The sequence below is a fragment of the Alosa sapidissima genome, chromosome 19, assembly GCF_018492685.1.
Source record: "Alosa sapidissima isolate fAloSap1 chromosome 19, fAloSap1.pri, whole genome shotgun sequence".
In the NCBI taxonomy this organism is placed as follows: Eukaryota; Metazoa; Chordata; class Actinopteri; order Clupeiformes; family Clupeidae; genus Alosa; species Alosa sapidissima.
Genome location: NC_055975.1, coordinates 24286916 through 24313130, shown reverse-complemented (window position 1 = coordinate 24313130; position 26215 = coordinate 24286916). Strand labels below are relative to the sequence as shown.

Sequence of the window (26215 nt, the reverse complement as noted above, 5' to 3'; positions counted from 1 at the left end):
TTGCGTGAATTAAACTCTGCCTTCATATTTATTATCTGGCTTTCGCGCGTATGGACCATAGTCTATGTTAACGTTAGAGACCTAGGTGCAAAGTCTGAACATTTGTTTCAGATAATATTAAAAGTGTGTCAAATGCAAAAGTGCGTTCATGTGTCTCGTTCAGATAAATTGCATGCACAGATAGATTCGCATTATTATTAGCGTCGTTGGACCTTCTGCAGAGTGATGGTGAGAGACATGCTGGTTTTAAAATGCTTAACTCTGAATAAAGATGAACAAGTTGAGAACGAAAGTACCAATCCAGTCGTTCTAAATCCATAAAACTTTAGTCTGCCTAAAATTCATAGAAGTATAGGCCTAGTCTAAGAGACAGCAGCTTCCCCATCGTTGCAATAATATGCTATGCAACTGTCATTTTGAACCGTCAGTAACAGCCTATGCTGTCCTATGGCCAGCGGCCAGTCTCTCATGTACAGCCTTGAATCAGGATTAGCATAACCTAGGCTACTGTTCAAGGGATTGGAATTAATTAAGGATTTTCTGCGTTGCTGCCAGTCACATCACATTGTATTGAAATAATCAGCTATATCGCAAATAGGTAATTGGCAACCTGAAAGCCAACATATCTCTTTTAGGCCGCCAGCTGCCATGTATAGACATTATATCTCCCATGAGCTATATGATACCTCTTTAAAAATGGGGGGAGGGAGTCATTCTTTTATTATCTGCCCATCAGAGTGCTGAGGACTATGATGTGGTGGTCGTAGGTTCCTGCATGACTGACCTGGTCAGGTGAGTGTAAAAATCAACTGTTTCCCTAGAAGTATCTTTCAGATTGTAAAACAGAAGTAGCCCATGAAACAGCAAAACATTTCAAATTGAAGGCTAGTTAAAAACAGTTAAAGTATGAAGGCTGAATTTGTTTTTGCACTGTAGTAGCCTAACTATACCACAAAGCTAGCTTGCAAACATTGTTGGTACGTTTATGCCACTACAATCAAAATTGACTCACACTACAAGTAATTGTCAATATTACAAATATGCACTACTCTTTACAAATATACTGTACAGATCGGTTTTACACTACAAATCATCCGACAGTTAAATATAAAATATTTCCATTACAAATATATTCTACAGTTAGACTACAAATAAATGCTGTATGTACAAAAAGTTGTCAACACAGCACCACCTTTGGGATTATAAGTGCCTCATAAATTGTTTGTGTGTGTGTTAGGATTTGTAACTGTAAAACTGATTTATGACTTTGCAAAAAAATACATGAACATTTTTCAGTATTACCCATTACCCATACACCCACATCCCACATATAATGTACCAATACAAACCGTTCCACATTAGGCTACTATGTCTTTCAATTACGAATCTATTTTGTGTGAACGAGTCATTTCTACAGAGCTAGGGACACTTTTGAGAAGATCGATGCTTTCTGGTTGAATAGCCAATGGTGATGTTCAGGTTTGGTTAGCCAATCAGAAATTTAAGTTCACTATCTGTCACTACTACGTGACAATGACACATACAAAACTTATGATTCAATTTTGATTCAATAGACCTACCTTTTCCTTCTTCCGGTCTGTGGCATTGCTTCAGAGAAAGTCCCTATCAGTGGATTCCCTATTCTCTGACTAGTATGGACTTTCTCATGACTCAGAAGCGATGCAACAGCCCGGAAGAGGACACTATACCAAAACAAGACAAAAAAACGCAGCCCGACGATTTTTTCCAAGCTACTGTACTTTAGTTTTGCCGTCGCTCCGCTATCGTCATCGTTTAAACGCAACACCAAACTTTTCCTCTGTCGCACGCTATTTGTTTATCCAGCAAGGGCTTTGCAAATAACTATGTCCATAGACAACGTAGAATATGTTGCATGATTTTATGAAAGTACGATGTATTGCGACATCATGCAAGTCAAATTTGTAGTTTCTTATGTCTCATTCCATCGAACTACAGATCCGCTACCCGATCTGGCAAACTTACATAGTGCGGTTATAGCCGATAGATGGCCGCGAAGCGAATGCAGAAGTGCCGTTCACTCTGTTACGAGTTGATGAACCACAAAACTAATTTTGGAAACATTATTTTAAGGTACAAAAAACTCTTTGGTGTTGCTTTAAACCTGCCAATAGCGCGCCAGGTGGATAAGCCAGCGTGTAATTGGTCACGGCAAAATTGTAACGGAAGCAGCAGAGAAAGATGCACAGGTTTTCAGCCTGAGCTGCAGGGCGAAAAAGAAATCGCCGACAGATCAGGCTGGGTTTACCCAGTCTAGGGACAGGCCAAGCTACGGAGAATGTCAGGAGAATGTTACCTTGCAATAAGTAAGTATAAGTATGAGTATATATACTTTTTTGATCCCGTGAGGGAAATTTGGTCTCTGCATTTAACCCAATCGGTGAATTAGTGAAACACACTCAGCACACAGTGAACACACAGTGAGGTGAAGCACACACTAATCCCGGCGCAGTGAGCTGCCTGCTACAACGGCGGCACTCGGGGAGCAGTGAGAGGGTTAGGTGCCTTGCTCAAGGGCACTTCAGCCGTGGCCCACTGGTCGGGGCTCGAACCGGCAACCCTCCGGTTACAAGTCCAGAGTGCTAACCAGTGGGCCACGGCTGCCCTGCAAAATAATACCACAAGCCTGAAGAAGAAGAAAAAGAAAATACTTACCTTGGGTCATGGCATACCATGGGCAGGTCATTTGGGTCTTGGCATCCCATGGGCAGGTCATTTGGGTCATGTGAATCTACAGAGGATAGCTAGCAAATTGTAATGGCCATACACTGATGTGCAGAAATACTACTAAACATATTCCACTTTTAAGTTTTCCAGTAAACCAGTTAAGCATTTCCAACTTCCGTGAAGGTTCTTGCCATTAGAGGTCCTGTATGACAGACAGGTGAGGGGCCCTCTTGATCTTCAAAGACAGTGTTTCTCAAAGGTTTTTTTTTTTTTGCAATATTGTACCAACTTGTATGTAATGCCCAACGGTTCTGCAACATTACCTATGTAAGCTACGCCAGTTTAAATCACATGAATCCTCTGACACAATAAGCAAGGTGCAAAGACAATAAGCAAGGTGGTTCAGTGAGTAGGCCTACTGTGTAATATACTGTTGAAGTAGGTCTACTGTTTGTTTTTTTAGATAGGTGGTCCGTGAAGTTTTTTTTTTATTGGTTAAGTGGTCGTTGGTCTGAAAAAGTTTGAGAAACACTGTTCTAAGAGATGCCTGGGAGTGGCCAAAGACCACCTCCAACATACTCACCTGTCATCACCATGAGGGAGAAGATGGAGGAGATGACCAGACTGGTAAAGAAGAATCTTCATTGGGCTCTGCAGACCTAGACAAGCTGATATGACCAGCCAGTGAGACAGTGGTCTTTCCAGCCAGGCCAGAATGTTATCCTGCTGAGGAGATCAAGCTGCTGGCCAAGTGGCAGGGACTTCTCTGCATCAGCAGAAAGCTGGGGCCAACCACCTATGACCAGCCTGAAAGGAGAAAGCAAAGGCAGGAGTTGTAGGCTGTCCTCCCTGAAGAGCCTGTTTAGAGACCAGCCTGGAGTCACTCCCCTTTGCTGAACCCAACATCCAACTGAGGGACTACACTCCAGGCAGGCAGCCAATGTACTGAGTTCCTGAACGGTTGTTGCCTGCAGGAGCTGCAGGTAATGCAAAGGCTTGGGGTGATTGAGAGGTCAGACAATGCTTGAAGCAGCTCTGCACTTCTTCATAGACTTTCAGCAAGTAAATGCTCAATTATACTTTGATGCCTACACAATGCTGAGGCTAGTGGACCTTACAGAGCATCTGGGGAATGCACACTGTATCTCTACCCTGGACCTATATAAGAGCTATTGGTAAATGCCTAAGGCTAAGGAGGTCAAAACGGCTAAGGAGGTCTGACTCAACACAGCACTTACTTGGACAATGCGAGCATTTACTTGGACGACATTGTCATATTCAGGGATGAAGCATCCATCAGGCAGGGCTGACTGTCTAGCCCTAGAAATGTGCCTTAGGCCAACAGGAGGTGCTGTAGGGCATATCCAAAGACATGGGGTAATTAGATTCCAGAAGGACAAAATTGAGGCCATTCAAGACTTCCCACCACCCCAGACTACGAACAATGTCCAGCCCTTTTTGGGGTTTGCAGTTTGTGCAACATTGCCACCAACACTGCATCCCTCACTGACTTAAGAAGAAAGTCTGGCTTAGTAAACAGTGTTTCCCACAGAATTAAATTCTATCTGTGGTGGTAGGTTTGCAGAATTAACTGGAATGCAACAGTTTTTAACAAATTAGCGTAGCGTGGTTATGATGCTAATTAAATTTAAGCACAATTTAGTACAACCTGGAAAATCATTGTGTGGTGGTCAATGTTGATATTGTGGTGGGCCGCCACAAATAAGTCAATGTATGGGAAACACTGGTAAAGGTCAGGGGGACTTTCATGACCTTGAGGGAGGCTCGTGACCTTGAGGGTGCCTTGCAGTTAAGTGGGCTTTGAACACGTTCAAATACTACCTTTTGGGTAGGGACTTTGTTTCTGAAACGGACCATAGAACCATGAAATGGCTATAGGGAAAAGCCCGCATAACACGTTGGGTTTTGGCTTTGCAGCCCTTAAGGTTAGCAAACACAACACAATGTTGTGGCAGATTTTCTGTCTCACCACCCCAGTTGAGAGTCTACAGAGGGGGAGGGAAATGTGAAAAGGCAACCCATCCTTTTCACTGACACGCCTAACACTTCCTGCAACATTTAAATGGACTTACTTTCCCCTACATGCACCAGCACGCATACACAAACTAGCCAACATTTATTTCTATGGCGTGCAGTTCTGGTAATGATTTTATGATTACTCAGCATGAGCGCAACAAAGCCTTCAGTTAACCATTATTTTTGTTGAATGGCGAGGTACCCGTCGATTCTGCTCCATAACCCATTCCATTCTGTTAATCTATTAATTTGTATGTTTAAGTTAAAGTTCACTGGTATTTATCAAAATCAACATGGACTTGCAACAACTGGTTTGGGAATTGGAACCGGGCCAACGGATTGTCGTTATTGTGACATTACCACTGGTTCACCACACCCACTTCTCAAGTTTTGCACACCAACACAAACATACGCTGACAGCTTATTTCTTGTCCTGTAAAACTTTGTTTCCCCAAGGAACGAACATGCGCCTCATTGAATTGAATACTTTATTCCCTGTATTGAGATTGGTGAAAATGACTGTTTAATATGGGGTTGGTTATTATTGCTTTATCAATACTATATAATAATGTTTTATATATCATTTATATGCAAAGCCTTTGTTTATTTGTATATCACTTCTGGTAAAGTCAAAATACTCCCCAATAGTCAGCACAAACCATTCCTGCAATTTTGCTTCAGCGGCAGCCATTTCTCTACACTACAGCTGTACAAGCTGTGCAGCTGCTAAATGTTGAGCCACTTCTGACTGGTGAGCATGCCTGGTAAATAGGGATCATGGCACTTCTGATTGGTGAGAATGACTGTCTGTCACACAAAGAGGATGGCATGTACTCAAAAGCCATAAACCAAAACAAAAAAATCAGGTCTGAGTCACGCGCTGCGAGATTAATTGCAGCCTTCACAATTTGCTAATTGCATTAGTTCAAATTGTGATTTCAATGAAAAAGCAATTAACCGTTTACCCCTAACTGAGCGTCATGTGTTGATTAGATGTGAAAAACAAAATACATCAGTGCGCTATAGACCCTTTCAACAATAAAAACAAAAACAATGCTTGAACGTTCTATTTGGGCCCCAATCTACTTCCTCTGCATTAAGATAACATATGGAATGTTAAAAAGGAAGTCTTGTGGGGCCAACTATGATGCTGATAATGGAACTCTCTTGAAAGGGTCCATAAAGCACCCACCTTTTGTTGGTGCACACTAACATACGAATGTTATGAAATAGCTACATGAATGTGCTAGTGATCAAAATATCTCTATGTGACCTTGTTTGTTGTCAAAGTTGTGTCTGATGCAGTATTACATTAATTCTGTCTTAATCATGTAAAAAAATATCACTTATCCACACATCAATAGTTGACAGTCCTAGTGCAGTGCACTGAGAATTATAGGCCAAAAGGGCATGTATTTAAAAATAATTGTGAACATTTGGAGACAAGTAAGATATTTAATTATCATAATAATAATAATGAGAGTTGATTCAGACTCTCACTATACCCCTTCAGATACCCCCTGTGACCTACGGTCCATCGGCCATCAACCATCAGGCCTACACACTGTGTGATACCACGATAGAATTCAGAACATGAGTCCCAGCCACACAGAGGATGTTTTAGAAGCTCTCTGTATTCTAATTTACTTTAAATCATGAACTCTGCTATTTGAACAATAGAGTTGAGTTGCATGTCTTAAAGTTTAACTCTAATTCAACACAAGAGCAATGGAACTTTGAATTGCCCTTTAGTGAGCTTTTAGTCATCTTCTCTTCTCTGAATTTTGCAAGTTCAATCAAGCCCATATCTGATTTGGATCTTACACATTTTCATCAGGTCATTTGTCTTCTGTTCTCAAAGGTGTCCACTGGATCAGTGCTGGATCATTTACAATAACTGGAAAGGGATATTTTATTTTTTCTGTCTCTTTTTTGGAAAAAAAAATTTCAGGGGGTGTTATAAAAATGCTTCCAGCTCATCAAAGTGCTATGCATGGCTTTGAAGTTTGAAATCCAGTTGTCTAAAGGCTGATGTGTAGTGCAGTTGTGACAAATGGAAGGACACAGCCTACTCAAAGCACGTCTTCCTTCTTTTTCTCTCCTGCTGACAGCCAAGGCAAAATAGTGCCATCTGCTGTTTCTAACTGCAGGAGCCAGCATAACCATAGGGTCTTATGGTGCTGTGGGATTGCACATTTGCAGAAATAATACCCTATGTTCCTACAAGCCATTGTGCTTCATTGTGTTCTACTCAGTTTTGATGTTCCATTATTTAGAGAGTAATTTTATAATTTTCTGGCTTTATTAAACATTTGATTGAAACCGTCAAAGACTGAAGAATCACACACTCTGGAACAGGTCTGGAATAATGTACATAGACAAATTGATAACGGTCTAAATACATGCATTATAGTGTTAATAGCTAATGCCAATTCTGCAGCACCCGTCCCTTGAAGGGCTTCTCAGAAAATGAGAAATTAGTGCAATAAAATAAACATAAAAAAAACTCAGAAAGAAATAGTAACGTGTATGGTATGAGATGAGTAACGTTACAGCTGGATACAGTTGATATAAGTGGGTACTACAGTAAGATAATAAAACACACATTTAGGGCTAACCCAGCTACAGAGGGCTAGACCATGAGTAGAGGCATGTTGTTGGATTCATCAGGGATGGTGACTCTTAAAGGTGTTTTGTAGTAGTTTTGTAGCATATTTTAAGTGTTCAGGTAGCAAGTTCCAGCACTTTGCTCACAGATTGTTTTTGCTAAGAATACAGTGTCAATATATTTAACTTTCGTTTCATTTACCATATTGGTGCTATTTTAACTTTGAACACAGACATGACTTGGGGCAGCCGTGGGCTACTGGTTAGCGCCTCGGACTTGTAACCGGAGGGTTGCCGGTTCAAACCCCGACCAGTAGGCACTGCTGAAGTGCCCTTGAGCAAGGCACCTAACCGCTCACTGCTCCCCGAGCACCGCTGTTGTTGCAGGTAGCTCACTGCGCTGGGATTAGTGTGTGCTGAGTGTCTTTCACTAATTCACGGATTGGGATAAATGCAGAGACCAAATTTCCCTCACGGGATCAAAACAGTATACTTATACTTATACTTATACTTGTCTGTATCCAATGTTTTTCTAATAAAAGCAACCTATTTAATATAATAGTACGCTGCCTTCTCATTTTAGTCAGGCCCCAAGGCTGCCCAGAGTTGGAGAGACCATCCATGGACACAAGTTTTTCATTGGCTTCGGTGGGAAAGGAGCCAATCAGTGTGTACAGGCTGCCAGAATGGGAGCAAAGACTGCAATGGTCTGCAAGGTATTATATGTGTTTGTAGACTGTGTAGGCCCTAATTAAAATGGCGTGCAAAGCTCGAAGTCAGGCAACAAGTAAAGTATGTGTATATGTATGTTTATCTGTCTTCGCTCTATTCATCTCATATCTTGGTTCAGGGGTAAACACACACCCTCTGAGAGGGCTTTTAGGCTTTAATTGGCCATCTGGAATTTTAATGTAATAGTGTTGTGTATGTTTAGTCAAGATATATCCACCACAATGAACAGATCCAATTGAAATTCCAAATATTTATTTCTTGATGAGTTTTTTTTCTCTCAGATTAATGTATTGAATGTTACAGATGAAACATTGGGAACCAACAGATTATTACAGCCTGTATGTCAATAACCTAATTATATCAACTAAAAGAAAATGATTGATCAATGTCACTCTGGTGCTAGTTAAAAGCAGTATTTTTGTAATCTTTTTGTTTATTTTTATGATAAGTAATGACAAAGTAATTATCATTAATAAAGTTAAGTAAAAACAATGTGACTGATTACAATAGAACACTCTTTGAAAATTGTAAAAGTATTTTAAGTATATTTCAAAATAATATTTTCAACCTTCATTTAGGATTACGGGAATAACCCAGGCTCACATACCACACATTTACATGAAACATTGCAGAGATATTCAAGCTATTCAGAATGGTGGGGTGGCTAAACTGTATTGGCTGTGTGTGTCAACACTGATTCATCCAGTTGCAAACCTAGACTGTCTTTTATTGCTACATAGTAACACACTTGAGCCTGCTCAAGGGGAGAAGTGACAGGACAAGGAATGTAAATCTTTGAAGTAATTTTCAGAAACAAAAAACAGCAGAGAGCTGTTTACAAATAGTAAAGCTACTTGTATGAAGTGTATTGTTTGCACTGACAGATCTTATTAGTTTTCTGACAAACTCTGGTTGAAAACATTAACTGTTATACAGTATACAATTATAATAGAACCCTATTTAGAACCTTGGTTAGTTCCAGTTTGTGGTATTTAGCAAAGGACACAAAACAGTAACTGTAACTGGTTCGGTACAATTAGTGTCTTAGGATTGTTTTGGACCTACGGTACTGTTTCCACTGATTCCCTTCAATGGGTTCAAATTACCCTGTTCTGTTGCAGGTTGGCAAAGATGTTTTTGGAGACAATTACATACAGAATTTTAAGAACAATGGCATATCAACAGGTAATGATTGAAGGTTTAGTGTAATTTACTGTCATTAAAACTCATAGCAAACTATTCTAACTCCACCATTTATCTCTCCTTTTTCCACTGCGTTTTGGCAGACTATGTGGAACAGACCAGTGACGCTGCAACTGGAGCTGCCTCGATCATTGTGAATGATGCAGGTACCAAAAGTCAACGAAATGAACTAAAAGCTCCTAAAATAGAACCAGGCCAGATGAATGCATTCTAAATAAAGCCAGTATACATGTACTTCAGTTCACCTACTTGACTACACTCAGCACTCTCATACACCCCCACACTGTATTTAGTTTTAAATAGCCCAACCTGGACAGAGAGCTGGATGACATAACCAGCCTGTGTCTGTGTGTGGCATGGGCCTAACTGCACACAAAGCTTGAACCATCAACTTCACTTCTAGTTATAGAGAAACAGGAAATGTAAACTTGAACGTCAGATGGTGATGCCAACAGAAGCCAAAGTTGTTCATGAGGAAACCAGCTTTCCCATTCAGCATATGTCTAGAATCAAGTTTTGTGTCTTTAGGGGCAGCCGTGGCCCACTGGTTAGCACTCCGGACCTGTAACCGGAGGTTCGAGCCCGACCAGTGGGAATGGCTGAAGTGCCCTTGAGCAAGGCACCTAACCCCTCACTGCTCCCCGAGCACCTGTTGCAGGCAGCTCACTGCGCCGGGATTAGTGTGTGCTTCACCTCACTGTGTGTTCACTATGTGCTGAGTGTGTTTCACTAATTCACGGATTAACACAAACACTTGTGGGTTAGGCGTCTCAAGGTAGCTATGATTTTCTAAATTATCTGGGTCTCATGTCATAGACACTAATCTCTTTTTATTGTTGGGTTTCCTGTAAATCCTGGGACCAGATGTGATACAGTAGGTGATTCAAGCCAATAAACTTCCAGGTATTTATTGGAAGTTAAGAACTTGTTTTTATCACCGGATTGGCTTCTGATCAGTCAGACATATAAATACTTTTGATTGTATAGTGATCTGATTGTATTTTATCACTGTTATCAACAGCTGGCTAATACTGGCATATTAACAGAAATGTTGATTCAGTCAGCGATTGCACAGGAAGTCGCGTTTGTTTGTGTTTATGTTCATATTTAATTTATTAGCAAACGCTTTTGACCAAAACAACGTACATTATATTTGAATTAAGGATCAAAACAAAACACACCAGAGAGGTACAATAGCTTACCCCTCCCTTCAGTATTCCCAGAGAAACTCCACACAGGGTTTCGGTTTTGTTTGGGGGACAGGCTGGCCCCACTTTGTTTGTTTCCAGTTTTCGGAGCCTGGGCTGCCTACAGAGACTGAGTTTTTTTTACAGTGTATTCATGGAATGGGCAGCTAGCAGATCGTGAGGAGATGATTTCTGAATGTGTCAAAAAAGGTTATGGGCTTGAAATCGTGTACAATCGCTGACTGCATCTTTAATGTGAGTAATCCTACTCTCAGAAAAGTATGTTTAAGTGATTTTTACATTATGAATAATATGTGAAACTAGTTATTGCCTTTCCTAGCACTGTGATGATGAATGTGTGATGGCATCGCTGATGAGAAGGTTCTATTAGAGTTTGACCATGTAGATGACAGCGACTTCTTCCCATTAGTACAGGAATTTCCTGATTGTTAGCCACATTGTGTATAAACGACTGGACAGTGTTTTATGCAGATTAAAAAAACAAATCTGTTTATTGACCGCACCCGTGTATTTACCACAGCTTATGAATCATTACATTACTAATGATAATCAGATTTGTTTTAATTCAGATTTCAGATGGAAGAATGAAGAAAATAAATACATTCCCATGTACTGTATAGCCCACCCCCTCATAGCTGAAGAAATTGGGCAAAATCAATGTATAAACCTTGGTTATTAGTTGGGAAATTATGGTACACTTCTCACTTACTACTGGCTAAGCAGTTATAACTAAGGTTGAGTCAGCAACAACTTTGTTTATTCAACAGAGCTTATTCACTCTAAGCAGCACATTTAATGCTTCAGAGATGTATAGACCCTGCTTTGTCTTTGTCTGGTGTGTCATGTCTGCAGGTGAGAATGCCATCGTGATTGTGGCTGGTGCCAACATGCTGCTAGGAGACCCGGAGCTGCAGAAGGCGCAGGGGGCACTGAATCATGCCAAGGTGATGATCTGCCAGCTGGAAATCAGCCCGGACACGTCTCTGAACGCCCTCCGGGCAGCGCGTAAGCATCAAGGTACAGTTACTCATCCATGACCCTGCCTGTGACAGTCTAGAGGCTTGCATTAGATTTAATCAAAATACTGTAAGTCGCTTTGGAGAAAAGCGTCTGCCAAACACCATAAGCATAATCTAATCCATCACTTTATGACCCATAACTTGAAGCAAGTTAGGAAGTCAAATTTAATTTTAGCAAGTTAGTAAGTCAAATTTAAATTTAAAATTTAAATTTAAATTTTAACATTTAAACACAGCTTTCACTGACCAAAGTGCTATACTAAATCAAATATTGTATTGTTAATTGTTAATTGTATGAGACATACAACAGCAAACAGACACATATCAACAACAACAACAATAACAACAACAATCAAAGGACAGCAGGAGACATACAGTGGAGGAAATAATTATTTGATCCCTCACTGATTTTTTAAGTTTGCCCACTGACAAAGATATTAAAGGTCTATAATTTTAATGGTAGGTTTATTTTAATAGTGAGAGACAGAATATCAAAATATACAGGTAATGAGCTAAGATTAAAGCGAATAAAGCAAGTAAAACTTTCTTAAAGTGAAGACTAATCTGTGGGAGACAGATTTTTTTATGGTTGGTAGGGGATCAAATACTTATTTCACTCAATAAAATGCTAAATAATTTTTTTCATGTGTTGCAATGTGAAACCTACCATTAAAATTATAGACTGTTAATTTATTTTTCAGTGGGCAAACTTACAAAATCAGTGAGGGATCAAATAATTATTTCCTCCACTGTATATGGCAACAGATGGAAGGTTAGGAAGCTGGGAAGGCCAGAGAAAAAAGGTTGGTTTTGAGTTTTTAACAGTCTTGGGCATGGCCGTAGTACTTAACTAAAGTAGTTTAACAATGGAATTGTCCATTGTTGAATTTCACTAAATAGGATACACCCTCACTAGGACTCTCAGCTGTGTGGTTTATAGATAGAATCACACCACTGTTCTCTTAGAGTGAAATGACAGGAAGCACAAAATGTTATTAGCACCTGAGCTATTCTTAGACCCTTCCATGTGGTGCAGACATTTGCGTGTTTTCTTTGGCTGGTAGGAGCCCTCTCCTCTCTGCCTGGCACAGGCCAGTAACCTAATGGTGACGCACCAGGGCCTGTCTGCAGATGGGCAAGACAGATGGCCGCCCACGTTCCTTTTGACATCACATACTAATGTGCATTGCACTCAACGCTGCCAAAACTCCATAGAGCTGGTGATGCTGAACCATGTTTTAGTGAGTAGGAGGGGGGCGGGTTGGGGGGGGGGGGGGGGGGGGGCAGCCGTGAGGGGCCTTCGTTCCAAATTAATAGAAAATCACTTTAGATATCAGGGTTTGGCCTCTAGCCGTGACACAAGCTAATAGCATTTAGCATCAGCGTGGGCTTGTGCAAATACTCCCTTCACACTTCTCTGTGATTTTCTTTTCCTCCCTCTCCCTCGCAATTCAACTTTACCTTTATCTCCTCCCCCTTTCCACTAATATAATACAATATACATGTTGTTCACACACCATCTTATTCAGCTTAGGACCCCATCCTTTGGTGAATAAAACTGAATTGCACAAGATCACTATTTAGTCAGTCCTGCCAAGATGCAATTAAAGTCATGTACACTTTCCCTAAACAGGAACAATTCCGCGCCTCAGTACATGTTTCTCACTTAGGTTTCATTTTATTGTGAAATAACTTTGATTACTCTATGATGATTAAGCTATTTTTCTAGCTCAGACGGGAGCTCCTTACTGTGTTAGCATTTGAAATGTTAGCCAGCCTCCTCACTGGGTTGGTGGTGTTATATGCAGGTCAGCCAAACCGGATGTTTGCAGACCTTTGAGTTGAGCTGTTGAACACTCTGATATTTGTATTACACACAAGATGTCCACAGACCTGATAATCCCACAAAATTATTGAGTATCCTTTCAACTGTAGGTTTTATGTATGGTTAGTATTTGCTATTTTCCACTTCTAGATCACATTCACTGTGCAAGGAATCGTGAACCCCTAAACTAGAAAATCAATTATCTGCATTTAGTTGTATATTTGTCTTAAAAAAAATGGTCTGGCCTTCATCTAAACTACAATTGTGAATTGTGAACAAACACAAACACAATCTGTTTTTACTGATAACAAAAAAATATTGTATTGATTTTGTCCATATCGAATACATAATTCAAACATTCACAATGTCGGGTTGGAAAAAGTAAGTGAACCCAATGGCTGAAACAAAAGTCAGAAGTTAGCACACCTGGAGTTCGATCAATGAAATAATACATTTGGAGTTTATCAATCTGCCAGCTGAAGCTCGGGAAAAGTTAGTTCATGCAACAGGACAATGACCTTCAACATACAGTAGAAGGAAATCCACCTATGGAATAACCTCGAGAGCCATTCACACCAACACATCCTTATGTGTGATGGCCACTATTGTCTATTCCCCAAAACTGTATAAAAGGTGGATGACTTAGCATTTACATTATGAAAATATCACAGGAACATGCATATTTTGTTCATTGATCATTTGTACTCTCACTCAGAAGCAATTCATTGTGACTTTAAGGCTCCTTGCTCCTTGTTTACTTTAGTATTTTAATCCATTGTCCAAAATGATATGTAATGTCATTATGGAAAGCCCTGGAAGGATTTGGAGTGTAGTGCTGAAAGTACTGTCCCCCTCCCGCAGTTAGAACCATCTTTAATCCAGCACCTGCTTTTCCTGACCTGTCCCCCGAGTTCTATAAGTTGTCGGACATCTTCTGTTGCAACGAGTCAGAGGTGAGACAAAAACAACCTTTGCAAACCAAACCCAGACACTGCCAATACACTACTGCCTGTATGTACTGTGCTTAACTTTAGATCACCTGATGCGCTTGTCAATTCTAATTCTAACTAATATACAGTGGGAGAAATAAGTATTGAACCTGTCAACATTTTTTTTCAGTAAGTATATTTCCAATGAGGCTATTCACATGAAAATTTTCACCAGACATTAGTGTTGACTCAAGAAATTCACACATATAAAGAGATCCGAACATTAAAGTCCATAAATAAGGTTATGTGTAATAAAGTGGAATGACACAGGAAAAAAGTATTGGATGTGCCAATTTAAATATTTAAATACTTTGTGGAAAAACCTTTGTTTGTAATGACAGCTTCAAGACATTTCCTGTATGAAGAAACTAATCAGTCACAGTATTCAGGTGTGATTTTGGCCCATTCTTTCAAACAGATAGTCTTTATATCTCGTAGATTCAAGGGTGCCCTCTTGTAAATCCTGATCCCTTCCACAAATGTTCAGTTGGAAGTCAGGGCCTTGATTTTCTTTCTGTATGAGTTTCCTTTGCTGTATGCTTTGGATCGTTGCTGGAAGGTCTACCCACGTCTCATCCTCATCATCCTGGTGGATGGCAAGATTCTCCATTAATCATTCCTTCAACTGTATGAAGTCTGCCAGTGCCATAAGAAGAAAAACAGCCCCACACCATGATGCCTCCAAACACAGTCTATAGTATGACAGCCAAAAAAATCAATTTTGCTCTCGTTTGACCAGACTACATTCTCTCAGTATTTCATAGGCTTGTCCAAATGTTGTGTAGCAAACTTTAAACAAGCTTCGACATGTTTTTCTTCAGTAATAGAGTTGTACAGGGTGAGCGTGCATAGAGGCCATGGCAGTGGAGTGCATTGCCTATGATTTTCTCTGTAACAACTGTACCCGCTGACTCCAAGTCTTTCTGGAGCTTTTTCTGTGTGGTCCTTGTTTCTTGGGCTACTCCTCTGACTATCCTTCTGACTCCCTAGTCAAAAATCTTGCCAGGAGATCCTGAATGTGGCCGGTTGATGATGCAGTGATGTTCTTTCCACTTGCAGAAAATGTGCCCAATGCTGCTTACTGGAAGACTCTGAAGTTTTGATACACATCTGTAACCAGTTCCATTGATGTGTTCTGCAACAGTAAGGTTGTGAAGGTCTTGGGAGAGCTTGTTGCCTTTACCCATCATGAGAGGTTTCTTGTGTGACACCTTGGTAACGAAAGACCTTTTTTGTAGCCCATCAATATATACTAAGCCAGTTGATATTAATTTGCACAGATAGGAGGTATGGTTACTTTCTAACTACTTACAGATTTCAGCTGGTTCCTTGCCTTTGGGTTTCTTTTGTGTGGATTTCCTAACTTAAAACTAATGTTTGGGGAAATTTCATGTGAATAGCTTCATTGGAAATGTACTTACTGATTTTTTTTGACATGTTAAAGCAACACCAAAGAACTTTTCCTCTGTCGCACGCACGCTATTTGTTTATCCAGCAACGGCTTTGCAAATAACGATATCCATAGACAAGGTAGAATATGTTGCATGATTTTATGAAAGTACGATGTATTGCGACATCATGCAAGTCAAATTTGTAGTTTCTTATGTCTCATTCCATCGAACTACAGATCCGCTACCCGATCTGGCAAACTTACATAGTGCGGTTATAGCCGATAGATGGCCGCGAAGCGAATGCAGAAGTGCCGTTCCCTCTGTTACGAGTTGATGAACCACTGAAACAATTTTGGAAACATTATTTTAAGGTACAAAAAACTCTTTGGTGTTGCTTTAAATACTTATTTCCCCCCGTTGTAAGATGACCCCTTTTTGCTTGTCAGGTCAAAATCAGTATAGAGCTCAAAATATATCACTGTACGCCCTGTCTATGTCATCACACAATAAATTCCATCAGCTGCTTAAAAACACCAAGAAGGAGACTGGTAACTAAATCTGTATATTTAGAGACCACTCTCAAAGACAAAGACAAGATGCTTGTCTATGTCAGTCTTGCACACAGTGTAGCTTACTAGTGGAGGACAGATATTTTATCGGTGAGTCAGATTTTGTACAAGGCACAGGTGTAACCACAAAACACATATCATACTTTGATGTGGCAGGTACATTGTTGTTGAAATGTTTTTTATGCTTAAAGGTGCCATGTGTAATGTCTGCCAAAAAATCAATTCATACTCCACATTCCATAAAAGATGGAGCAGTATACCTCCACCTCCTTTTTGGATATTTTTACCTCAATTCTTACACATGGCACCTTTAAGGCCAAAGGTACATTGCACAAAATCTACAAATGCACAAATGTAGGGGCAAACATGTTACCATTTCAGACGTAATTGTGTTGGTACATGCACCTAAAACATGGCATGTAGAGACTGCACATGTAGAGACTGCATTTCATTGCATTGCCTACTACAGGAGTGCAGAGCAGAAGGGCATGCTGTGTTTTTCCGTGTCATACATACCGGTATGCATTCAAGGACGTCATGAAATATTCCTTTTTAATGTTGCTGACTCCATTCAACTACACCTGCGATTGAATGATAACTGTTCAGTTGTGGGCGTCTCATATTACGGTTCCGGAGTGTGGTGACATGCTGGTTACATGGTTACCCTGGGGCTCAGTTTATTCAGTGTGAAATGAAAATCTCTCTAATGTATCTAAGTACATCTGCCCCTTAGATGTGAGTAGTTGCCTTGTCTGGTCATCTTCCCTCTGACATATACACATACAAGAACGCACTTTTATTCATTCACAGCTTGATATTTCAATACTTGCAACTTGCGCACAAGAACATAGTGGTCAAGCCATATTCATGAAAAGTCACCTTGTGTTTGATTGAGAATAAATTTAAATTTATTCTTGTTCCTCTCTCTGTCGATTTTGTGTAGTATGTAAAATTATCTTTATTAGGCCGATATTCTCACCTCAGTATTGTTTAGTTTGTAAATTAAGGTCTTCTCTGACCCTGTTTCTCCAGGCGGAAATTCTTATGGGTAAGACGGTTGCCACCTCGGAAGATGCTGGGAAGGTAGCCCTGGAACTTTTGAGACGTGGGTGTGGCTCGGTCATTGTCACACTAGGATCCCAAGGCTGTGTAGTGCTATCGTCACAAGACTCGCACCCAAAGCATATTCCAACAACCAGTGTCACAGCTGTGGATACAACGGTAGGAACTGGAACTTTGAGGACTATTTTTGATTCCACTTTAAAGGCCCCAATTTTCTGCATTTTACCCTGACAAGTCAAGTCAAGTCAAGTCAGTTTTATTTGTATAGCGCATTTAACATGCACAGAGTGCAAATCAAAGCGCTCCACATATAAGACATTGTCATTGACACATACACTAACAAAGACAATAGCGGACGGAGCGGCGTAGTCGCCAGCGTACCCGTGACACCAATAGAACTACATTTAAGAAATAACAAACGCAAAAGATGCCGGACGGAGCGGCGTAGTCGCTAGCGTACCTGTGACACCAAGACATACAAGACAGACAACAAACAAATTAATAAATAAAATAAGTAAAATATAAAAATAAAATTAGTCCAATTTCCAGCCGGCTGAAAATGTCCAAGGGCAATGATGACTCGCGTGACAAGGGCCATAGGGACAAGGGCCCCTATGGCCAATATTTCTGTTATGTAATTGAGTTTTGGTCTTAGTTCAATGGCAGCTCACATCCAGCTTCTAGTCACCTATTTATATTAAGAATATATTTTAAGAAAAGTAAATCCTCAAAATATAGACCGCATTCATACTACTGTGCCTTGCAATATTCAACCCCTCTTAAAATCCCAACCACATTTCACCAATACAAAAGATAGTGGCATATAATTCATCATATAAGAATACAAATATGAAAACATAGAAAGACGCTTACAGTTAATTCAAACCTGTAACGTTTTTATTTGCAAGTTTAACATCATGGGCAAGGCATTGTAGCGCAAACATTGATGAATCAGCTCAATGCTCCCATATGCCACACAACAGCTGTTTTTTAATGCATGAAAACTTTGTTTGCTGACATACTGAGCACTTTACCCGTCAAATGAATTAGGGCCCCACATGTTTGATGGCCAAATTAGTTTCATTGGCGAATCAGATAGATCTATTTTGACGCTGTGGGTGGAATCCTTATTTTTACAGTGTACGATGGGATCTGGATTGTCTGCTTGGGTACCAGACCTAGATGTTTGTCATCACTCATTTACCACTCATGGCGGCGATGCTGATATGATCCCAAATTCTCCAGAACTCCCACAAGAGATTCCTTGGAAAGAAATTCTTAGGAAAGCTTCTAACCTCTTTAAGCCCTCTTTCTGAGTTTATTTGGTCAGTTTACTTTGACAGCAATGTACCGATAAAACACAAATATGTTTTGTAAACAATTTTGCAAACCTTTTCAATTTATGCTTTGTCAGACATAGCATTCCTAAACAAAGGAAAGGGGGAAAAAGTCAAACACAACGAGGTGTAACTTATTCACACTACATATATTGTTTACTAACTCTCTTTACCACTAATTCTGGCTTGATGCGTCGACTGTTGTGGGCTAAATGAAGCATTTGCCTTTGGGCTTCAACACACGCTGCCTTGGCTTTGAGACATGTGCCCCCTTCCTACATTCCCTGCGTGTGAACACTAACCCCCCCTCAGGCTTTTCCTCCAAGGGCTGGGTGACTCAATATCACAGCAGAGCTGCCATCTGTAGCAAACACCAAACAGCGCGGCTGTGGTTGGTCCAGTTCTCGTCTGTGTACTCCCTCACGCGTTAATGACCCCGTAAATACTGGCTTGTTGTTCGACTTTCATTTCTTTTCCAGTAAGCCAATTTTCCCCTTCCAGCACACAGACAACTCAAAGCCGAGGAGATGTTGTTTATGCTGGTGCCAGCTGGATCTGCTGTTACTGTTTATTTAACCCTTCAGCTGGTACCGACACAAATAGTATAGAAGTTACTTCTATACTCTTTGACCGACACACCGGTGTGACGAGAATGTTGGAAAATGAACATTCTGAAGAATTTCTGGGTTCATTGAATTCAACATGGAATTTTAGAAGATTGTTGCGGAACAGAATCTTTTGTTAGAATGTTCAAAGGACAGTCAGTTCCTCAGTCCTTGTTTTATTGAACCCAATATTCATGACAGAAGCTGCTGCCAAACCACATCATAGCTCATCATCATAAAACTGCCTGAACATCAACTTCCCTCTGGCACGCACATCAGACATGCAAACATGCATTCACACACCACCCTCAACATGAATGCACACCACCATCAACAGGCCATGCTGATGCACACCCCCAAGAGACGTGGGCTCATAAAAAAACAAATGATTTTTTGAATGTCTTCGCGATCCGTAATGGTATGTTACCACACTATGGCTCAACCTTTATGTGTGTCTCTCCACTGCTTCTCCTGCTCCACAGCGGCTGCTTCAGTTCAGCTTGTAAAATGAAAAGGGCACCATGCTACATGGGTTATGGGTTACAAAAGGCAACAGTATTAACCGTATTAACACTATTAGAGAAAGAGAGAAAGAGAGAGAGAGAGCGCAGGGGGTTGGAGAGGAGGGGGCACGGCATTGGTAAAGTGTGAGGGGACGCCACAAAAAACTAGCCTTGCCACGCCCACCTACTGTAGATGTCCTTTCAGGGAGATACTAGTCTGGAATACCATAATTCACTAACATTTCCATTGGTCGGCAGATTACCTCTCCAATCAGCGATGAGAGGGGATGACGCTATAGTTTCAAAATCGAAAATTGCAGTTGGAAGAATGTGTACATTTATTTACGGCAAAGGTAGGCTCACATACATTGTTTCCTGACTGCAGATGCTGTTTATTGTCAGTTTATAAAGTTTAGGCGAAGTAGGAAGTAACATTAGGAATCCCTGATCAATGTGATTGGTTAGGCTGGACCAATGATTTCAAAGTCAATGCTATGTCTATGCCCATCACCATGCTAGTGTTGGAAAGGATTCCTGATCGTGAGTGTGTTTTAACCAGGCTAACGAAAAACACAGACTTGATTATCCACCCCAACCCCCCATTGGTTCTATTCACCAATTTAAACAAATGTCTAATAACAAAGGTAAAACCTCAAAATATAGACCACATTCATATTTTACAAGAAATGGTGTTAATGAAATGTGGGAAAATATAAAATCATTTTCTTATTGGTGGCAGTGTTTTAGCTGTAACACCCGGTGCCTATTTTGGGCACAGAGTATACTGCGGCTTCTGAAACATGCTGCTGTGCAACTGGTTGAAAAGGAACACTTTGCAGGCTATACTTACATGCACTGTGTGGATGCATAGCATTGAAGGCATATTAAAAATTGACCAATGTCACTGGCTTTGCCCTAGAAGGTCATCGTAGAAAAAGGAGAAAACAGTATTTCACAACACAGTCTTTCTCTGATCTGAACGGACTGTATTTGAGGTTTCAACCAAAGTCATCTACATTGCCTCATCAGCTGGGAACTTTCCATGAACAGCATTTTGACCACACAAAATTTCCAAACATAGTCTGGCTAACACAGCTGTATTCATGGAACCTGTAAACACACTTGCTCAAAATGTGGCCGCCATATTTTTTAAGTAACCTTTCAATTTCCCTCCTCCTATTAACCAAGGCTCTGTCAACCATAAACCAACGGTCATGTCTGAGTTTGGGGGAGTAGAGATTGTGGGAGAATGTACAATTAGGGCTGACTTATAGAAGAAGTGCAGGAACAACGCGGCTGAACTGAGCGAAGGCTGGAGCAATGACTCACGGGGCAGGCCTGTGAGAACCAGTGGTGGAGCCATCTGTGGTTGAATCTGAGCACATCACCGCATTCCTGCGGGCTTTCCCGTAAGAGATTTAACACCCCCCACCTCCCAAACTAATCCAGTCATCCCTCTCCAGGCAAGCCCCCCCCCCCCCCCCACTCTTTCATCCCATCCAACATTCAACTGCTCTTTTTCAGTACTTGAGAGGGACTAATGTTTTAAGTGAAGCAGACACACGGGTATTGCAACCCCCCAAAAAAATGTCCAAAACAATTTACTCACATGCAGACTTTCTGAACTGATATCCAAGGAAAGATGAAGACTCAAAAATCTGTTTCAACTGCACTTAAGCTTATTGAAGCCTTAGATAAGCCTAACATAACAGCTTTGTGTCATACAGATACAATTTGCAGGACGGATGACTCTGCAAGTTAGTATGCATTAAATTTGGAAATCTGAATTTAAATGTTTTGATCGGATGCTGTATCCATGAAAGACAGTATACCTACATTTACAAAATGATTGACTGAGTAGACAGAATCTTTAGTAGAACTTAACAGGTGTCTCAAAAGTTCTTTAAAGGTTTTTAACACACGCACAGCCACGCACACACGCACGCACACACGCACACGCACACACACACACACACCACACAGACACACACATACTAGTTATACACACTATGTACCTAAACTACCATTCAAAAGTTTAGAATCATTAAGAAATGGGCTCTCTCCGGAGACCTCTTGAAAAAGCATGATTTGATTTATACATTTAAACAAAAAAGGAATAAGTTTTAGTTAAAATGTTACACAATACTGTATTTTACTGTAATATTTCTCTTACAAAAGCCAGAGAATGACCCTCTCCCCAGAAAAACTGCTGTCTGGACTGCAAAAAAACATAATTACAGAAAATTGCTGAAGCTTAAGATTCTATTCTCAACTATTGACAAATTAAAGCTGACACCAGCTTTTGATATTCTTAAGGTTACTCACCTCAAAATGTATCCCTAACCATAACTATTATGTAGACTTTATAAAATAAACACCAATAAATATGACTTTTAATGTGTGTATAGAAATACAAAGGGCTTTCAGCCAAGCACACTAACACAATCTTTGCATTTCCATGCTAGAGACTCATTGCTAGAGACTCACACTGGCCAGATTATGAAATATCCTTGTTGATAATGCACGTTTAAAAAAAAATACTGTGCCTTTTACTTTAGACAAGGTTGTTCTTGGTCTGTCTCTTTAAGCTAACCTAGGTGAACTCAGACAAATCTATTAGCAAATAAAAATGTTCTCTGCAGGTCTGTCCTGAAAAGATCCCATGGAAGCAAATCAAATTTGCCAACAGGTTTGTCTGGGTTCACGCAGGCTAGCTTTCAGCTGCCTCAAGATATCAAAGTGGCCACAATGTGCTCGAGCACACCTACTTTTTTGATCAACACACCAACAGGCAATTCTGTTGATACAAGTATATTTGCTATTTAAACAACATGCGCACCGGATGGACAAATATGATTGTAAACTTTGTCAATCACTCACAAACTAGCGAAGACACGACCCGCGTATCAAACACTGCATTCTAATGTATGCTAATCCAGCCAATTTAATGTGTATCTCAAAATATAAATAAGGACAATTATGGAGATGGACATTAACTCATTGAGTGCCAAAAACGTAATATTACGTTTAGCTTTTTTTTTTTTATTACGAAACTAGACACTTTTTTTTTTAATTACGAAACTAGACACTCTAACACACCTTATATGTGATTTTGGGAACTCTGTGATGAATGGAAATGAAATATATGATATGACGATCGTGAAACTCATGAAAACGCACAATCTGGACATTTTATCTGGACATTTTATCATAACTCGGTTGCCGCTTTGGGTCGAATCAGTGACGCATGCACGTCAGGTCAAAACCAGGCCATTTTCGTTGGTCTATCACTAGGTGGCAGTCTCGCCACTGTCGCCAGGTCTCGCTCAGAGTCGTATATAGAGCCGTATATATCTCTATAGACCCTTTCAACAATAACAACAAAAACAATGCTTGAACGTTCTATTTGGGCCCCAATCTACTTCCTCTGCATTAAGATAACATATGGAATGTTAAAAAGGAAGTCTTGTGGGGCCAACTATGATGCTGATAATGGAACTCTCTTGAAAGGGTCCATATACGGCTCTGGTCTCGCTGATCACTTCCCGGCTTAGTTTGGTGAAAACTAGCCACTGTTTAGCTTGGGATTTATCAGGAACAAAGGCGTGTAGAAATACACGGTTTGCACCCACCGAGAGCTTAAAGTCTCACCTTTTAATCGAGCTATTGCATGTGTTCATAGCTATAACACAGAATATGCTGTGGCTGTACAAATCATCAACAATGGTCTAGATTGCTGGCACTCTAGGACAAAGCTCCCGAAAACAGCTTGGCATTCAATGAGTTAAGTGCGTTCATGTGAAGCAATTCTCAGAGATAAGTGTAATGCAACTAGATATTATTGCAGTGATTCAAAGTAAAGCAAAATCTTGAGACATTTTTTAGTTTATACAGTAAATGTTTGAGTTTGTAAAGAAAAATGCAAACACTGCTATTTTTTTGAACAGCCTAACATTCCTTTTTCTTCACTTTCTGTAAAGGTATAACACAAACTTGATCAATTATGGTCATGTTTTTATTTGAAATTGAATGTGCAGTGTTCCCAATGCATTGATATTATGGAATTAACAGCTATTCTAAGGATTTTATGATTTTTTTGATATTATGGAATTAACAGCTATTCTAAGGATTAAGGATAAAACACACTGCTATTATTCTGCACATAATTGTATATACAATTCTTACACATTTCAAATAAGTTGGGCCAGTATTTATCCCAATCTTCCTGCAAACAAGTCAAGGTCTGCAACAATGTGGGGTCTTGTCATTTGCTTTTAAATCCCTGAATAACATTTTCAGAATTCCAAATGTAGGCCTATTCTGTTGAAGCTGCTGCTGAACTTTTGCCATGTATATTCTGTGAACCCTAAATTTGCCTCTTGTGGCTATAGTTGGTATTATTTGTACTACAACATTATGTTTACTAGAATTGTTTGCATTTAGTTGCATTATAATGCTTAATTTCTCACTGTTTGCCATCCTTTAAAATATTTTGGACATACTTAAAACTTAAACTCTACATTAGACTTCAGAATTTAAAAAAAAAAAAAAACTTTAAACGGTGTTAATAGCTTTTAATCAGAGGAATGCGACACCTTTCATCTGTTGAATGACTCTGAACAAGAGTAGACCATTTTATTTGTTTTTTTTAACAATATTGCTACTTTTTCAATGTGCTCCTTTCTGTGCATAGTTGAAAGGTATTGCCATCATTTGGAACCTACTGGTCCATCTAGCTGGTGTGATACCACCCCCTGCTGTTGCTTGTTATACTACACATCATAAACTGAACAAGGCATTTCCAAAAAGACTACGTAAATCTGTTTTCTGATATTTTACTTGCAGTACATATAATCTTTGTCATAATTTATCAGCAAAGTAAAACCATAGTCTCTCTGAAAATCTGTCATGGGCAAGGTTGATATATATGTTGCCATGTATTTTGTTGTACATTGAGGTGGCCTGGTACTACAATAATCTTCCTCCATGTCTTTAAATGGATATTTTAAGAAAGAAACACAAAATAAAATCAGTGCGTGGGTGTAAATCAGTGAACGGGTGTCTTGTATTGTAGGAATAACACCTCTGTGTGTATCTTTTCTGTAGGGTGCTGGAGACAGCTTCATTGGGGCGCTGGCTTTCTACTTAGCTCATTATCCCTCTCTGCCTTTGGAGGAGGTAGCCAGACGGGCCAATGTGGTTGCAAGCTTCTCTGTACAAAAAGAGGGGACCCAGACATCTTTTCCCTACCAGAAGGACCTACGCGCAGAGCTCCTGTAGATGATATCTACTGCTGTCACCGACTTTAAAGAACGGTAGAAAATCAAATCTTCAACAGAATTCCATGTAAGAGTGGTTGTACATCAAAATGAGAAACAATATAATGAAAATGTGCAATGTTCTGAGAGATTACTTCAATTATGCTATTAATCTATTTTACTGGTTTCAAAGTTGTGATGCAGTGACAATAAAGTTGAGTATATCGCTATTCAATAAGGCTTTTTTTTGTACATTTCAGAAGTTCTTGGTGAATCAGATGTTGCAATGTGGGTTTGCTATATTGAGACATCCCACCGACAATTGAACATTTGTCTTAACATATCTGCTTGTTTGGCTCAGTGCAGACCACGTTTTGAAAATCCTTAATATGCAAAATATCTCCTGCCCACTGGAAGGCATTGATCTTTTTCAAATACTATTTTTATATTGGCAACTCCTATGAACCAAATGGTCAGGTTATCTTATATCTTATCACCCAAAGATCAAATATCCATTCTCCACACTCAGGCACACTGACATCAAAACCCTCCACACATCAAGATGCCATACAACACTCAAATAGTTAGTTTGAGTGGCCACACCTTCCTGTCCTAGTCGTGTACACCTGCTTTCACTCCTAACTGTTTGTATTTCTGCCCCCCCGACACACTCTACATACCGGTACATTGTGTATCTGTTTCTTTATATCTGGGCATGTGCACCTTTGTGGTTTGAGGAATTGCTGTGTAGACTGATGTGGTACAATGCACTACACTAGAAAAGTATTGCATTACCCTGAAATTTAAAATGTTAAAATACCCAATTTTATTATAATACTCTAAGAATGGCATTTTAACCAGGTTTTAATGAAAGCTGTACTTGTTATCAGGGTGATTTTCATAGAATTGGACATGGGTGGTATTCCAAGTACGTGGTTTAGTGACAAACCTGGGTAAGTTAACTCAGAGTAAGTGGTAAACCTTCTAATAGAAGAGCTGTGTGGCTTCATTTCCCTAACAAAACAATGCTATAGGGCTCTTGTTGTAGGAGGTTTACCACTTACTCTGAGTTAACTTACCCAGGTTTGCCACTAAACCACGTACTTGGAACACCCCCCTGGTCTATTCAAAGACTATGATTCTCACAATACTGCCAGATTCATT

At 40.0% G+C, this 26215-nt stretch overlaps 1 protein-coding gene across 2 annotated transcripts; it reads left to right on the top strand.

The window, feature by feature from the left end:
- Nucleotides 1-72: 72 nt before the first annotated feature.
- rbks (ribokinase) lies at nucleotides 73-25286 on the top strand. 2 transcript variants are annotated; one of them, XM_042072093.1, is made up of 10 exons: nucleotides 73-228; nucleotides 737-792; nucleotides 7934-8066; nucleotides 9204-9267; nucleotides 9369-9431; nucleotides 11346-11510; nucleotides 14199-14290; nucleotides 17319-17507; nucleotides 18488-18673; nucleotides 24900-24986. In XM_042072093.1, exons 1-9 carry the CDS (start codon nucleotides 226-228, stop codon nucleotides 18662-18664), a joined length of 942 nt encoding a protein of 313 aa, XP_041928027.1. In that variant the 5' UTR covers nucleotides 73-225; the 3' UTR covers nucleotides 18665-18673; nucleotides 24900-24986. The 2 variants fall into 2 exon arrangements, with proteins under 2 accessions (XP_041928027.1, XP_041928028.1); XM_042072094.1 differs by lacking the exon at nucleotides 18488-18673 and having other exon boundaries at nucleotides 24900-25286.
- Nucleotides 25287-26215: the final 929 nt, after the last annotated feature.